This window comes from Dermacentor variabilis, chromosome 9, assembly GCF_050947875.1.
Source record: "Dermacentor variabilis isolate Ectoservices chromosome 9, ASM5094787v1, whole genome shotgun sequence".
Classification (NCBI taxonomy): domain Eukaryota; kingdom Metazoa; phylum Arthropoda; class Arachnida; order Ixodida; family Ixodidae; genus Dermacentor; species Dermacentor variabilis.
Genome location: NC_134576.1, coordinates 84219150 through 84237190, shown reverse-complemented (window position 1 = coordinate 84237190; position 18041 = coordinate 84219150). Strand labels below are relative to the sequence as shown.

Genomic DNA, 18041 nt, shown 5'->3' with positions numbered 1-18041 from the left:
TTATAATTTCATATCATTCATTCCAACAAGGCACTTTCTGAACGGTATAAGACTTAATACATGTCACTGATATGTACATATCTAGCCTGTTTTACATGGTGTGGAACTGCTTGCGTTTTGCACTTCTGAACTGACAGGTGCAGAAAATGGGCTGTCGGTTTCTCCATACATGTGATTTTTAATGTTCAGAGGGCTGAACTTCTTTGTGAAGATGCACATATTGCGAGATCGGAAAATCGATCACAATGTGGATCGTTAGACACGTCACTGTAGCCTGCCTGCTTGATTTTTGTTCTGATAAGATAACAAGCTCAAACACAAGAAAAGTAATGAAAAAAGTTTCTAACTTGTTTTTAGTTTGTTTTTGTCAAAGCAGGTGGAAACAAAAAATAATTCAAACCTCCACTAGGTATTCCACTACGTTCTCACAAATGTAAAAGAAAGATGGCATTCAGAATGACGATAAAGGCTGCTCAGAGTTGTGCAGTGCTGCCAACCATAGGGAAGTTTCCCTAGATTTAGGGATTTAAAGCATTGCTTATGAAAACAGGGGCTGTATTCTGAAATGACCACTTTCAGTTATACTATCGCCTTGGCCACGCCTTCACCGCCGATGTGCACTGATTGGCTGTTTTAGCAAAATCGGATGAGCTGATTGGCTGGTCAATCACCATATGTCATCCAATTTTGCTCAACCAGCCAATCAGGATGTGCCTGACAGCGATACTATCACCAAGATGATAGTACCGGTGAAGTGAATCGTTTTAGAATACGTCCCCAGGAAATTCGTCTAAATCTAGGGAAAAAAGAAACCACTGCTATAATGTCACAGTGAACAATACGTGGAATTGCTGTTGCAAAGGCACTTTGAATTCATTAACCGCAAATGATTTTCGTATTACTATCCAAAGTATGACATAAGACTGTATGGCAGTGCAGCCAACACATCTCAAAAAAAAAAAAAACTGGCTGTGGGTGCCCCGGGCTCGTTAATGAAGTGCTAATCAACAGCACAATGGCAATAGTGCAAGAGTAATACAATGTACTACTCTTGCACTACTGCCATTGTGCTGTTGATTTTTGTGCACAGTGAAGGAAATACCAATATGCAGCTGGCAAAACAAACTTATGCTACAACACCAAACAAAGCAGCGAAGCAAATTTCAATGTAAGAGCAGCAGCTGACTATGCACGTGTACGAAAATTTACCAGGCACCCTCCATGAGCAAAGAAACCTTGACAGAGCCCAAGAGGTGTCATATTTAAGTGAATTTTACCATGAAGGAAAGAAAAAGCAAAAAAAATTGGCTGTGTATCGGCGTGCTTCACTGCAAATGACATGGAAGCACGTAAACGTGATGCTGCTACACCGGTACACGGCATGAAAAATTTATTGCACATCGTTTACATTGCTGTCATGAAAAAGCACACGCCTTCGGCACCATTACAACGTGTAACTGAGGTTGGGCACTCATCTTAGGTACAATTCCAAAAAGGTTTCCCTTGTAAATGTTGCTTTATATGTAGAGCCAAATACAAACATGCTGACATCTCCTGTGTATATGTCTTCAAAAGAAGCTCTGTAAGCACAACAGCTTGCACTGCGATGTCACTAAAACTTGAATCTATAACTTTTTAAACTCAAGGTTAAAAATAAATTAAAATTATAGTTTTTGCAATCTACTTGAAGAACAGATATTTATCTTCACATGGAACCATATTGGCAAACTGAACAACTGCATGCTTGCAAAAATCTAGAGACATCTAGAAATTTTTTTTTTAATTTAGGGGAAAACTGGCTTTGCAGGTTGAAATAACTGGTGCAGTGTGCTTCTCAAAGTGTGTAAACCACACAGCAACCCTGATAGGTGTGGTATGCTACCTTATGGTAATCTTCATGCATTTTGAAGTAAGCGCGAGAGAAACACGATACTGTCACCACTTCATGTGAACCATGTGAGGGCAGTAACCTTGCAGGACAGCTTGCACGCCAGTCCACATGCTGGATATTTCGGCAGGTGACTCATGCCACAGGTATCACCAACCATTTCAAGCCAGGCTTCTTTAGAGTTCCAGTATCTACTTGGTCATGTGGTGGCCTTATTATGCAAATGCCAACCAGTTCTATGGGGATTTCTAGTGCACAACCACAGCTCTGATATTGCACAGTTTAAGCCCAACTGCACTGAAGCTATGCTCTGCACCTTGTGAGTAGCTTGAGAACAATAAAGCTGCAAAGTGATTTTGTCTGTACTAAAACAGTGTATAACATGGTAGTCTTGCTGTGTTGGCAAATAACGTTATTAAAACATATGCACTTGAACTAGGAAGCACAAGTATGTCAAATGTGAACTCTACCACGTATGTATCAATATATTTGCAGGTAGCGTGGGATACCAGGCCCATACTACACTGCCCTGGCCTCAATTGTACTTTTCTGTTTTCTTTGCTAACTTTGCATATTATGTGCATATTCAAGAAACTTATTTTCACAGTCGTAGACACACTTTACGGCAATTTATATTCATGGTAAAACAAGTGTTCAATATGCTGGCATAGCTGTGAAGTCACATGACGACGCTCTTTAAGAAATTCTCATGGCTAGACAGCAATGCTACCTTCCCTCTTGAAGTTTAAGATCACCTACTACCATAAAAAGTTAAGGCAGAAGTGCCCCACAGGGGAATTGTCATATAGTGCATAGCATTCTTTGTAATCATTACTTATGAAGAAGAAGAAGTATTTTAATGATTGGAAAATGTAGAGAGGTCGGCCGGATAATGGAGCATCTGGCCTGCTACTCTACGTACGGGAAGGGGAAAAGGGGAAGAAAAAGGGTCACAATGGGGGATGATAATGGGAGGAACGAGGTGAAGGACACATTACACAACTGGTATCACAGGCGTGAGTCCAGGCCCGTGTCACCTAGGGAACGTGAAAGTGCACGCATTGTTTCTGTCGTTTGCCAACTCTGTGGCCATGCGCCTAGCAAGAGGTCCTCCGACAGTGGTCCATTGTGTAAATGTCTCAATGTATCTGCCATTGTCAGTCTTTCGCGCGCATACTCAGGGCACACCACGAGCACATGTTCTATAGTCTCTACAGCGCCACACACTGAACAGTCCGGGGAGTCTGTCCGTCCGATAATGTGCAAATATTTGCGCGTGAAGGCAACGCCTAATCGCAGTCTGTGTATCAGGCATGTATGAGGGCGTGGAATTCCACGCAGAATAGGAAATTTCCTATCGGGATCCAGACTTTTAAGGCAGACGTGACGAGCGTCTGGCTGGGCCCAGTATCGTCTCGTCGCACTCCTCATTAATTCCGACAGGAGGCATGTGATGTCCTGTCTCGAGAATGGCACTACAGTTCGCAGGCCATTGCTGAGGGCGCGCCTTGCTGCAGCATCGGCCATCTCATTACCGTTGAGCCCACAGTGTCCCGGGATCCATTGGAACACTATGCGGTGGTGTTTTTCTAGGGCGCATGAAAGTAGCTCGGTGATCTGCAGTGCCAGAACCTGATATGCGGTGTGGCGCAGGAAGCGTCCCAAAATGTGCAGCGCGGGTTTTGAGTCCGTGAAAATGCACCACTCTTGAGGTCTTTCCCCGCAGATGTGGCGAATCGCTTCCCCAATAGCCACAAGCTCTGCAGCGGTTGATGTAGAATTATGGTCTAGTATGAAACCTCGAGTCATCTGTTGGGCTGGTATCACCACAGCTGCTGTCGATGCCTTAGGTGACGCGGAGCCGTCTGTGTAAACATGAACATATGTCTGGTATTCTGACCAGATGTGCGCGAGAGCAAGTTGTTTTAGTCCACTGACGGGAACCAATGATTATGAAGCCTGTACAGTAATACTGTGAAATCAAGACCGCCATATTTTAAGAGATCATCATCATCATCATCAGCCTGGTTACGCCCACTGCAGGGCAAAGGCCTCTCCCATACTTCTCCAACAACCCCGGTCATGTACTAATTGTGGCCATGCCATGCCTGCAAACTTCTTAATCTCATCCGCCCACCTAACTTTCTGCCGCCCCCTGCTACGCCTCCCTTCCCTTAGAATCCAGTCCGTAACCCTTAATGACCATCGGTTATCTTCCCTCTTGATTACATGTCCAGCCCATGCCCATATCTTTTTCTTGATTTCAACTAAGATGTCATTAACTCGCGTTTAGTCCTTCACTCAATCTGCTCTTCTCTTATCTCTTAACGTAACACCCATCATTCTTCTTTCCATAGCTCGTTGCATCGTCCTCAACTTAAGTAGAAGCCTTTTAGTAAGCCTCCAGGTTTCTGCTCCATACGTGAGTACTGGTAAGACACAGCTGTTATACACTTTTCTCTTGAGGGATAATGGCAACCTGCTGTTCATGATCTGAGAATTCCTGCCAAACGCACCCCAGCCCATTCTTATTCTTCTGATTATTTCAGTCTCATGGTCCGGATCCACGGTCACTACCTGCCCTAAGTGGATGTATTCCCTTACCATTTCCAGTGCCTTGCTACCTATCGTAAACTGCTGTTCTCTTCTGAGACTGTTAAACATTACTTCAGTTTTCTGCAGATTAATTTTTAGATCTACCCTTCTGCTTGGCCTTTCCAGGTCATTGAGCATGCATTGCAATTGGTCCCCTGAGTTACTAAGCAAGGCAATATCATCAGCGAATCGCAAGTTATAAAGGTATTCTCCATTACCTCTTATCCCCCAATTCTTCCCAATCCAGGTCTGTGAATACCTCCTGTAAACACGCTGTGAATAGCATTGGAGAGATCGTATCTCCCTGCCTGATGCCTTTCTTTATTGGTATTTTGTTGCTTTCTTTATGGAGGACTACGGTGGCTTCGGAGCCGCTATAGATATCTTTCAGTATTTTTACATACGGCTCGTCTACACCCCGATTCCGTAATGCGCCTCTATGACTGCTGAGGTTTCGACAGAATCAAACGCTTTCTCGTAATCAATGAAAGCTATATGTAAGGGTTGGTTAGATTCCGCACATTTCTCTATCACCTGAATGATAGTGTGAATATGATCTATTGTTGAGTAGCCTTTACGGAATCCTGCCTGGTCCTTTGCTTGACAGAAGTCTAAGGTGTTCCTGATTCTATTTGCGATTACCTTAGTAAATAGTTTGTAGGCAACGGACAGTAAGCTGATCGGTCTATAATTTTTCAAGTCTTTGGCGTCCCCTTTCTTATGGATTAGGATTATGCTAGCGTTCTTCCAAGATTGCGGTACGCTCGAGGTCACGAGGCATTGCGTAACGAGGTTGGCGAGTTTTTCTAGAACAATCTGCCCGCCATCCTTCAACATATCTGCTGTTACCTGATCCTCCCCAGCTGCCTTCCCCCTTTGCATAGCTCCCAAGGCTTTCTTTAATTCTTCTGGCGTTACTTGTGGGATTTCAAATTCCTCTATTCTCTCTCACATTTTCGTTGTGGGTGCCACTGGTACTGTATAAATCTATATAGAACTCCTCAGCCACTTGAACTATCTCATCCATATTAGTAATGATATTATCGGCTTTGTCGCGTAACGCATACATCTGATTCTTGTCTATTCCTAGTTTCTTTTTTACTTTTTTTTAGGGTTCCTCCGTTCCTGAGAGCATGTTCAATTCTATCCATATTATACTACCTTATGTCAGCTGTCTTACGCTTATTGATTAACTTGGAAAGTTCTGGCAGTTCTATTCTAGCTGTAGGGTTAGAGGCTTTCATACATAATTTTAAGAGATAAGCAACTACAAGGAATATCACGCACAGTATGATGGTCTCCCCATTAAACTTGTTTTTACCACCAATCTAGTTTTTGGTAAATGAACGAAATGTCACTGTAGTGTAGTGTTTTTTTCTCGCATAATTTGCTCACCAACACACTCTTCTTATTTCCAACACATCCTCTTCAGAAGCTTCTCGCTTTTGTTGGAGGTGCAATTTTCTGGTTGCTTGCATTAGCCAGGCATTCCTTTTCTGTGCAAACTCTCGTCTACGTTCTAACTCCACCTCGGTAAGGCGAAGTCAAAACATGCTCGCTTGCCCGCGAGTAAATCATAAGGGTGTTGTTCTATGCCGCTTGTCAATGCATGCATCCATGGCGTAATGACGGTTTCCATATCGGGCTTCTGTACAAGACATCATGTGTTTGAATCCTGCAGTTGGACAATTTTAAATGGTGTTTAATTATTTTGTATATATAAAACAGTACTTGGTTTCAAATGATGAGCTTACGAAGCCGTCTGAAGCCAGGAGGACGAAGTTTAGGCAAATATATGTATTAGCCATCACTTTCATGCTGGCTTACAAAAGATCATGACGTAGGTTCGTGACACTACAAGTAAGTGGTAGTAAACATACAGAAGTTTCAGTATTCACAGATATTCACCTATTCAAGCTAGATGGCGGACAGGTCTTTTGGGACACGAAACGGAAGGACGAAAGGAACGGAGCAGAAAATGACCTCGGGCCCCTAGTCAAGGAATGCTACACATTAAAGGTCAATCAATCGGCTTATGTAGAAAAGAACTCCACACATCTGACCTTTAGCATGTCTCCCCAGTGTGCAAAGACATCTGGCACAAAAGGTCAACCTTTCATGAAAAAGATGCACTACACTGCTTACAGGAAATGGGCCGCTCTCCTGCATGGCTACGCATATGCTGTTTCAGGGAGGAAGTGTCAGTGAATGCGTTCGGACAAAGATGGCACTGGTAGGGGTCCTCGCCCGTGTGTGTACACAGGTGTTTTTTCATGTCGGCCTTCTCCTCAGTCTTGAAAGAGCACAGCCTACAGGAATGCAGCCTGCCATGCACGAACACGAGTGGCTGGTATTGCTCCAGGGACCCCGACAGCAAGGAACCTGCAAAGCCTCAGCAAGCACGAGACACCACAATCCTTATATGAATTCACTTCATTATTCACCGTCTTTGCCGAATGATGATATCTTCAATGTGTCCCATACTACTAATGAATGAGGCTTTCCCTTTTGGCTGGTTGCAGCCATATCATCCAGAAGGCATATTCCACCCAAAAATTTGGGCCAAGCAGTTGTGTCAATGTCGCTAAAGGGATCCATCATAATTCTTCCTCAAGCAACAAGCATCTGAAAGTGGCTGAACTGAGTTGAACGTGTAGCACTGAAAAGAGGATTTTTGTCCATGTCTTTTTGTGCACTGAAAGTAGCTGAAAGGCTCAGTCAGCTTTGCGTCAAATTACCAATGCTTAAAATTAACCAGCCAAGAATGGCCTCATTTTGAGAAGCAGTTGAAAAAGTAAACAGTACCGGCGGAATGTTGACTACAGTGTTAATTGAGTCATCGTGCTACTGCCAAACATTTTTGTGACAAACTCAAAAAATACAATATTTTACAATGAATTACCTGTCATGAGCAAACAAGCAAGTATATTGGTAGGTTCAGGTCAAAATAAATTTTGTATGAGTCATAAATAGCCAGCGTTTCTTACATGCTTGTTGCATCACGGCAAGTATGGTCACTTAACTTGATTGTTCTATCCTATACTTTCATTACTGAGATGAATTGCAGAGTGTAGAACTGCGCCTGAAAAACCAGCAATGAGCTGCATTGAGTTACATCAGCTGGCACTGTGGCCTTGCCTTTGAGAAATTTATTGTTGTATATGAATAAGCTCTTCGAATAAATTTTCAAGAATGAAGAAATTACAAAAATACATTTGAGAGTACTGTCATAAACATGCTAGCATGGAGAACAAGCGTGACTAAACGGAAACTCTGCACGAAGCGTGTGGACTCTGCCCGCACTGTAGCAGATGACAGGCGCGAGTCTATGCCGCTATGTAACGCTCGCAGCGCCCCTGTAGGTCATTCTAGGGGCTAATAGTGGCCTAACTGCAATGGCAATAAAACAGCTTTTGTAAACAGTTCCCTAAGCAAGAAAATGCTTTAAGTTATGTTAGGTATAAAAGCAGCTGAAAGTTCAAACGTGCATATTCTAACTTAGGCACAAAAGCAATGATGGTGGGATGAATGAAGGCCACACAAACCCTGCTAAACCCACTTCTAAGGTATAAATTTAAGGCCCACGAAGAACATTGTGAATGCGACATTAAAGGCATCATCAATGTGGTGCAATAAAAGAAAAAAGGTAACATGACTCAAATGCAATCAATAGTGGTATCCAGAGCAATAAAGCAGTGCAGTCAGGAAAGTGGTAACAGTCAAACCGTCTTAAGAGCAGTCTTTAGCATTATTTTTTTGTTTGTGAGAAGTTTCTTTTCGTAGGAACAAAAATAATTTGAACTCTCTTTTAAAAGCTTCCAATAAAAGCAAATTGGAAATGCTCGGTTCTTGTTTGTTTAGGTAATTAAGAGGAAGTTCTCCCTAATTGTCACTTCAGCCTCACAAGGAATGCCTTGGATCTAGGCAGAGCTCCCATCGGTCTTGAAGGCCCGACCTGGGCACTTAAGTGGCACACAGCTTTAGGCACAAGCGTGGCCCAGGCCTAAGGGCACGAGGTCCAGGCCTGTCAGAAATTGCTTTACCTGGCCCACGTCTGTGTAGTGCTCTAATCTTTACATCACCTGCTATTTGTTGCTTAGGGATCACTGGTAAAAAAAAAAAGGTTCTGAGAGGCATCTAGAAAATGCCCCCCCCCCCCCCCTTCTTATGGACAACTACATCAACAGACTTTCTGAGATTGGAAAAAAGAAAGTATAATTCAATGGAATCTTATTATGTCAAATATCCAGCTGTAGTACAATGCAGGACACTGTGTAACTGCGTTATGTGTGATAGCACGAGGTCTGCAAGCACCACTTATAAAACGCACAGCTGGAATCGATGTATAAACTGCAAGCCTGGCTATACCCACAAAATGTATGAAATACCCATATACCCGAGGTCATGGTCCAATACAGCTGCAGTATGTTAAGTGACATCTACAAGGCTACTGGGGAGAAACATCCTGATAGTATTAAAACCTATATAAGCTAAACATTCATTTCACTCCACAAAAAAAGTTGTTTACAAGACATTTTAGGCAGACAACCATCAAACAAAAATTACTCTTCAGGCGTTTATTCTAAATGTAAGCTGCAAGCACATGCGCTCAAATCTAGTGTCACCCCCAACAATGTATGGTCCACATGCGTACACATGACTAGTACATCTCATGTGTACTTGCATAGTAGAGTTACTTGCATGTAACCTGGCCCTCTAGTTCTACAGCAATAAATATAAATATATTTTCTTTCTCTATTGAGGCGCTTTCCATAGGTCGAGCTCATGAGCATCCATACTGCAACATTCTCAATCACGTATTGAAAGAATCAAGTCTACTTGGCCATTGCAAAAGAAATTCTGGCATCACAATTCCAGCACAACACATACGCAATGATTGTCTTAGTTTTACAAGAGAATTTGCATAGCAGACATACCTTATTTATCATTCATTACAGGTGATTGAGCAGAGCATGACTGTGAGTCCATTTGAATTTTTTGATTTTGTAGCCACAAGCACTGCGCATCTCTGGCGCCCTTCTAACCCACCGTGCATGAGCCGCACAGGCACGGCAATATTGTGACAGCAAAATAGTGGTGGTGCACTTAAGCTGTAGTGTAGCAGGTATTCCACACACCTTCTCAACTCTTGATGTGGTGCCAAGGTTAACTTTAAGTTTACCAAGCTGCAAGCTCGGGTTCAATTTCTCGCAGGGGCTGGATTTTCTTCATTCGTTTTATGCGATCATTGTATCCAGAGTACGTAGAAAGATCAACGTGAGGTAGGTTATCCAATATGCTTTTTGCACTTAAAAAAGATGACAAACTACACCACGATTACAACCTTGGTTCACTGCATGCCAGCCAAGTGCTTTGCCACAGAGATATGTCAACTCCGTCAAGTGCACTACACAAAATTGCATCCCACAAGTGCCTTCCAGCCTCAAGCTGTGCCTACTATATGGCAGGTTAGCTGGCAGCCGCAAAATAATTGTAGTCCTAAGCCAAGCCTTTGGCCTCAGTAAGGGTACATCACAAATTTTGACAATGGATGCAAAAAGTAAAGTGGAAAGAAAAATTATAAGATGGTTGTTTTCTTGCTCAGAAAATATGTGCTATTAGCAGGTCAAATTCTCCCTATATAGAAGGAAAGCAAATGCAATTAGGTAAGTCAAACTGAGGGGGAAAAATTCTAGCAAGATTGCATGCACCCTTGAGTCAGTGACAGGCACACAGTTCACCTCGGCCTGTGAATGCCAGTCATATGACTGAACGAATGCTTATAGAACCAATGCTGAACCTCAGTCTTCACAGTGATCACTGCGCGGGGCTGATGGATTCTTAGTTTTCCATGTTTTTTTTTTCTCTCTCTGAGCAGCTCCGAGTGACATGTAAGTGTGGTGTGTTACACAAAGGGTAGGATCTATCTATCTCCTAATTTAATTGAAGTGCTGAACTTAATTAAGGTGCTGACACCAATAAGCCTCCACGACACCTTGTTCACCAGTTGGCATATCTGGATATCTCAGCAGCTGGTTCTGGCCAGAGGCAACACCCACTAACACCATTTGAAGACCTAATACCAGCTCGAGTTGATATCCACACACGACGCCATTAAACATCACCGTTGGCTTCTCAAGAGTTCCAGTGCCAGCTTGATTACGTCATTGCCATGGTGTCCCGATGAAAAACAGGGTTATGGGGTTTGCTAATGCTTAACTATAAGTCCTGTATAGGACATTCTAAGATAATGAACAAGTTCCACTTAAGCTATGCATTCCAGCTTGAGAATAGCTTGAGAACATTTCATCTGGGAGTACTGTCTGTACTAGAACATTGGGTAACATGTCTTGCTGTCTAGCATACCTAACATGCATTCCTGTACTAATAAATAAGACCTTGCTATCAATACATAAACACATTAACTGGAATGCAGAACTATATTGAATGAAAACTATGTCATCAATCTGTCCGTGAATTTGCAGGAAAGACAAGAAATTTGGCCTATTCTTCTACTTACTACAGCCTGGTTTCAAGTGGACATTCCTGTTCTCTTTGCTAACTTTTTATATAATGACCAATTTCAAGAAATATATATCTTTACAGTCATGAACACATTTTAGGTCAACCCATTAAAAGCAAGCCAAATCTTCAATATGCTGGCACAGCTGTGAAGTCACATAAAGAGACTCTTTATGAAATTTCATAAATGATGGAGTCAATTTCCATTTACAGGGATGCGCATATTTCGCTTGACGTGTTCGAAAAAATATTTTGCGCTTCTGCACTATACTTGCTCGAATTTCTCAGAAATATTGCCTTTTGGAGTCTACATCACTCAGTGTAACACTTGGAACAGTTACTTGTGAGTCGACAACAGAGTTATGTGTTGCTCAGTCCCCTGAGGCATGCAGCGACCCTCCCTGAATGGCTGCTTTCTGCAGCTGCCAGCAGGCAGAGACACAAGTTTGCGCTAGCACCGTCTTTGCAGCATCCATTTTCATCACAGGCTAAAGCAGTTTATCATTTTTTTCTTCAAAAAACAGCCAAGTAACTGTGCCAAGTGTTACACCGAATGATGTAGACTTCAAAATGCAATCTTTCTGTGGAATTTGAGCAAGAACAGTGCAGCAGTAAGCCCAAAATCATTTTTCGAACACTTTAAGTGAAATATGCACATCCCTGTATGTAATATTGCAAAAAGCTCCATGACTGAGGAAGCGGGAAACCTTTCAATGCAGTTCATAAATCACCATCTGCCATTAAAAATTTATTCATAAGTTGATCTACAAAAAAGAAAAAGCCGTCCACCTCCGATTGTTACGGCTTCTTCCCTGTGTGACAGGACATGTGACTGGAGAGGTTTCTCTTGCGCGAAAAGGATGCATTGCAATGCACACAAGGAAAGGGACGCTCTCCAGTGTGACAGCGCCCATGCCATGCATGTTCGAGTGGAGTAGGCAACACACAGTTATAATGGAATTATCATCCATTACCGACAATTGAGAATAGCATGACTATGCGTCCATTTGGATTTGCTGATTTTGCAGCCAAACACACTTCACATCCTGGAAACCACATATTGCTCGCTCCACTCGAACACGCAGAAACCCTGACAGAACAGCTGCTTCGATAACTTGCACTAGTACCATCTTTGCATCACTCATTTTTCTCACAGACGAAAGCAGCCTATAAGCTTTTCTTTAAAGAACAGGCAAGTAACTCTGAAAAGTGTTACACTGAATAATGTGGACTCCAATATGTCATCTTTCTGCAAAATTCAAGCAAGAACACTGAAACGTAAGCGCAAGATACCTTTTCAAACACTTTTAGCAACATCTGCACGTCCCTGTATGTAATACTACAAGAAACGCTGTGATTGAGAGTGCCGAAACCCTCTCAATGCAGTTCATAATCACCTTCTGCCATCAAAAATTGAATCATCAGCAAATAAAAGACGAAATCTGTCTGCCGCTTTTCGTTATGGCTCCTTCCCTGCGTGACAGGACATGTGGATGTTGAGGTTTCCTCGCCGCGAAAAGGATGCACTGCAGTGGACACAGCAAAAGGGTCGTTCTCCGGTGTGACAGAGCCCATGCCGCTTGAGGGTGGTACTGTCAGCGAACGTCTCAGGGCACAGGCGGCACTGGTAGCAACGTTCGCCTGTGTGGCTCCGCACATGCCGTTTCAGGTTGCACCTCCGAGCGAACGTGTTCGGGCAGAGGTGGCACTTGAAGGGGCGCTCGCCTGTGTGTGTGCGCAAGTGTTCCATCATGTACGTCTTGTCGTTAGTCTTGTAAGCACATAGCTGGCACAAATGCAGCCGGCCTTGCACTGAAACGAGCAACTGATCCTGCTCCAGGGACCCTGATGGCATGGAACCTGCAGAGTCACAGGGAGCACAAGAAGGCAATGTGAATAATGCATCACAGATGTGATGGAACTAAACTGCTACAGCTGGCAATCAATAAAGGATGACCACACTTGTAGGCAAAATGTAGCCAACCATGTAGCATTAGTGTCATGCCACGTAGCATTAGTGTCATGCCAGCAGTATACTTGTGCAGCACATCTCGCACAACTTTCTCTCCGCGTGTAAAAAACTATAACCATCCTTAATAGGCACAAACTCGTACAGCCAATACACAGAGGTTGGACTTTGCATGCGATTCTTTTACCATGCTTAATATTGTCAAACTACTTTGTATATGCAACACTGCATTATGCATTCATACAAGTGACTATATATTACATGCTTTTTCTTTATTTTTATTTTTCACATTGCAATGCAGCACAATAAGACAGAAACTGATATTTAAACATATGACTTATGATATCTTATATGTTTCCTGGGTGCTAGATTCCATATAAACAATAAAAGGAGTGAGGCACACACGATCATGAGCAGTAGGTGCTCCTAACGACAGCTTTTTCGCAGTACTTGCTAATTCCTGTCATGTGAAAATGCCGCCATAGCAGAGACAGATTCACAGGTTTACAGGATATTCTGTGCAATGAACCAACATACGTGCTGTAGTATGGGAATATCTGAGCCATAAAAACTCTAAGATCTTGAAATCGCTGTCAACACAGCACTAAAAGGGGTGCCTTTGTGTTTGTCACAATCATGTGTAAATACTGAAAACTTTATAATTTTTGCTTTAGTGCAGTGAAAGCAAAATGGCACAAAAGAGTACTGAAGGTAACTTGCTGACACACTAGGTTCTCTCAGCCAAAGTAGCACGCACATGTACAATCCGTTAAACATATCTGTGAAGACAGGCACAATCTTGCCTCATGTATTACCTTAATGAAATTAGGTTCACTACGAGTACATTGCAATGTCTTTTTTGTTTTACTCCGATGATTACAACTCAATTGTATGCAAGAGAAAGAGTTCTTTTCTTTCATGATTGCAACAGATTTTCAGGGGAGAAGACAGATTTTCAATGTCAGTAGTTGCATACAAAACAAGCTGATGCAGCCATTAGTAAGCACAGACACATCACCGTCACAGTGTTAAATCAGTAATAAATCAAACGGCTTTGTCATGTTACAGTGCAAACTACCGGATGCTTCCCAAGAATAATCTGGTGAGCTGGATTCCTGGCTTAGTCCGAAACACTTGAATACCCTGCAATAAGGGTGCACACATCTGTAACAGCACCAAAATCACTGCAAATCCAGCACAAACAATAACAGTACATTCAAACAAGCATTTTCCCTTTGTGTCAAAAAGCATATTATGAACTACACTTACCAATATATAATGCCATCTATTCATTATAAACTATTATTCAATCATGCCAAACCTACTTATTAGGACTGGAGGGTAGGTGCAGGTGAGCAAGTTCAGATTAGCGTACTTCCAGGGAAACCTGTTAGGAAAGTGATAGTGAAAGCCAAGCAATACATGTGAAACAGAGTGAAGGAGGGTTGCCTTGTGGTTATAATGGGCAGAGTGATTAACATACTGATGTGATCACAAAGCAAATAGCCAAAGGGGTTACTGATCTGCGAAATACTTTAAAGGAAGTGCAAATTGAAGTGTGCAGGGTGCCAGAGATTGAAAGGTAAACGTACGAATTTGAAAGGGCAGTGGCTGCAGTAAACAGGGAGATTTGGACGATAGCTAAGGCAATAAATTTTACAGTCACTGACATCAACCAAGAAGTGCACTGAGCAGGCCACAAAGGCACTTTTGTGTGTGAAGGGATACATTTTAGCAATAGTGTGGCAACACATTGGACGTCGATTTGCAGCATGGGCGGGCCCCAGCCAATCAGGAAGGCAGATTAAGTATTGTATGCAGCAACACATCAGGAAGAAGCAGAATTAGACCATGAGGAGTTTAGAAAAGGCACACAAACGGTAAGTATAGAGACAGTAAATTATGTTACACGAACATGCAGGTTTGTCGAAAGCAGTAACAATGGCTCAAAATTCCCACACAGTTGACCAACAATGCTATTAGCATGTACACACTCTGACAGTGGTATAGCCAGAAATTTATTTCGGGAGAGGGGGTGGAATTTCCACCGACAATTACCACACACACACATGCACACACACACACACACACAGAGAATGGAAGCACCATGCAAAAACTCCTAGCACTCACCGGACAAGAATGCTTTGACGACGGTGCAAGTTTTGCAGCCACTTCGCACCAAATTATGCTATCATTCTTATGCTATCTTTAAAAATATTTAAAAAACTAAAATTTTGTTTGCAAATTGTTGCATTTATATAACGTTTGTTGATGACCTAGCTGGTACATGACTTGGAAAAATGAACAGCGCTAAAAGTAGGGCCACACAAAAACAAGACAGTGCACTATCATGTGTCTTCTTGTTTGCAGGCAATACTTGTTGCAGCCCACATAACAGTGGAGATCACCATTATTTTCCTGCCAAGCATTCTAGTACGTGGTACGGCCACGGCTACGTGTGGGAGAGAGTGGGTACTATTTTGCAAGTTTCCTATCACTCAATCGTTCTTTTGGAGTTGTAGGCATGCTATATCATTATTCTAGATTTAAAAATAAAGGAATGAAACTCTGCACTAGAATTTCGACAGTATCATATGATTCAAGTTTCACTTACTTTTGGTGACTTGCTGTCCAACTTGTTTGAAGAGATGCTTGGAAGTAACTTGCGATCATCTGGCGACACATATTGCTATTTCATCACGCTCAGGAACTGATGAGGCAGATAGTCTGAAGCAGGGCTGCTTCCTGTTTAGAAGCCTTTGTGAAAATTACGGCAACTGCAGTTCGCAGTAAAATATCGGCCAGTAGCTCCGAGAGATTTGAAAACATTGTGTCTTCTGACACCCGTCTGTTCTGGAAATTGCCGAGATGTTTAGTTAGGATGGGCTCTCCGCAGCATTCAACATGTGTTACGACGTGGTAGGTGAACCTCAGCTAGGCAACTGGCCACAGCTGTCTGGTGTTGAGCAATCGGGCTGTGAGGAGACGCTCTCCCTATGCACATAATTATCTGCCAACTTCATTCATGACACCTTTTATGCGCATCCCCTTCTCCTCATATCCATATCTTAACCTCATAACCTCCTCATATCTTAACATTCTTCTTTGTTAGTCAATATTACACTCCTGAACATTCACCGGTTTGCTGAATGGTGCAGCGGCCGCTGACATTTCTATATTTCTGTTTATGCGTGGTCTTCAAGGCCATTCTCCTACCTGCCCTCCCGCCTGTTTGTTATGTTGGTTTCTTAGCTTCCCTGGCCCAGCACCACCATCCGTGACATATTTTGCCGTGCGCAAATCAGCATTCTTTTAAAGCAAAGCTTTTTTCCTTTTTTTCAAAAGTTTGGGTTGGTTCAAGCGTGCATATACATGGAAGGAGCATTGCAGAGAGGAAAGACGCGAGAAACTCATCTGGACTTTTGCACCACGTCGAATGCATACAATTCCTTCTGGAGCCTCCTGGGCATCCATTGCCACGTTAGCCCCTTGACAGCTGTAATTACCCATGACCCCCTGCAAGACCACTACAGAAATTGCAGCGCTTATCATTCTCCTACACCCAAGTCCAGAGGGAAGCTAGGTAGAATGGTAGAGAGGAGGGGGAAGAGAGGGCAGAGAATGGGTAGAACTGACGCAGTCGCGAAATGAGTGTATAACAGCCTTGCCACAATTAACTCACAATGCCCATACAAGAGGGGGGCGGGAGGGGATAGGGAGAAGGCGACGAAGCGTTACTACTATAGACAGGACAGCGGTTGTGGGGAAACTGGATAAACTTAAGTTCTAGGTATGGCGACATGACAACCTGCTCCTCCCTCTTTGGATTGCCACAAGCCCTTGCCTTGCTTTCACATTCAAGCTTTCCCTTTCATCCATGTCTCCCTTTCGGAGCCCCCTCCTGAAACTTTGTTCCGTGGCAAAGGAGGGGGGTCTCGTCAAAAAATTTTGGGTGGGTAGAGGGAAGGGGGGGGGGTTCGACCCTCTACCCTGGCTATGCCAATGCCCCTGACCAAAATGCATCTATGAGATTTGGAGCAGCTGCCTGTTATCGAAAATGTTGTATGGGACGGGTGGAACAGAATGGGTCAATTGCTGGAGTGTTGTGTTCATTCACCATTCTTTTTTTGTTTTTTTTATGTAAGAGCAGAGTATGCTAAAGAATCAACTGTTTTTTTTTAAGTCAGAAAAGTTATCATCACCGATACTCTTTTGTGATCAAAGTGGCACTTTGCAACCTTTCTAAAGTCAATATGGTATCGTTTCTTTCTAGTCATGGACAAAATGACATTCTATGGCAAAACTAGGGAAGAGCAAGGTGTTGCTCTCTACACACAGCATCTAAGTGACTCAGACGTGGATTTAAGCACCAATGGCACTGACAATCCCAAAATTGGCAGAGCGTCACCAGGCGTTTTTCAGCCGGGATGCAGTTCATCACGTGTGCGAAGCATTTTTGCTCACCCAAGCAAACATTGGTTGCTTTAAAAAAACTGAAGAACCGTAGCTGTATCTTCATTCCCGTCTCTGATGGCGAAGAGGAAATGCAGGATGATGAAAAAGAAAAGCAGGGTTTTACTTCCTGCCCACTCTTCCTTCACGTCCACTCTGAAGTAGTGGTTGAGTGTCGCCGGCATGATCGTAAGGTGTGCAGACTGAGGGGAGCTACTGCCTTTTGCTTCAACACATCAAAGAAACTGTAGATTACACAACCTCTGGCACTATACATGCAGGAAAACCGCGCTCATGGGGCCATGCCTATCTGAGCTTGGCTAACCTTTGCACCTGCAGCAGATTATTTTTAAGATAAAACACACGACCAGGGCCGGGCTCAGAAAATCAACTACCAACTTCCCCCGGATGGATCAATCCTTAGGTGCCTTCTATGTGAAGCCAAGGCCAAAGAGCTGTGTTGCTTCCACCGAGGGGCCTCAAAGGTTCAAACTCACAGCACTGATTCAACTCTTATGATTTTCGTTTCATCGAACACAGCTAAGCTATGCACAGGTAAAGCATGGTAGGGTCTGGTCCCCAGCTGCTCGGGTTCGTGGTGTCGCAACACACCAA

General features: G+C 43.1%; 1 protein-coding gene across 1 annotated transcript; it reads right to left on the bottom strand.

The window, feature by feature from the left end:
• Positions 1 to 11740: 11740 nt before the first annotated feature.
• On the bottom strand, positions 11741 to 18041 carry LOC142557028 (uncharacterized). Its single transcript, XM_075668572.1, has 3 exons — positions 15589 to 18041; positions 14300 to 14361; positions 11741 to 12865 (listed from the first exon to the last, which is right to left on the bottom strand). The coding sequence occupies exons 1-3, from the start codon at positions 15657 to 15659 to the stop codon at positions 12465 to 12467; spliced, it is 534 nt and encodes a 177-aa protein (XP_075524687.1). The 5' UTR covers positions 15660 to 18041; the 3' UTR covers positions 11741 to 12464.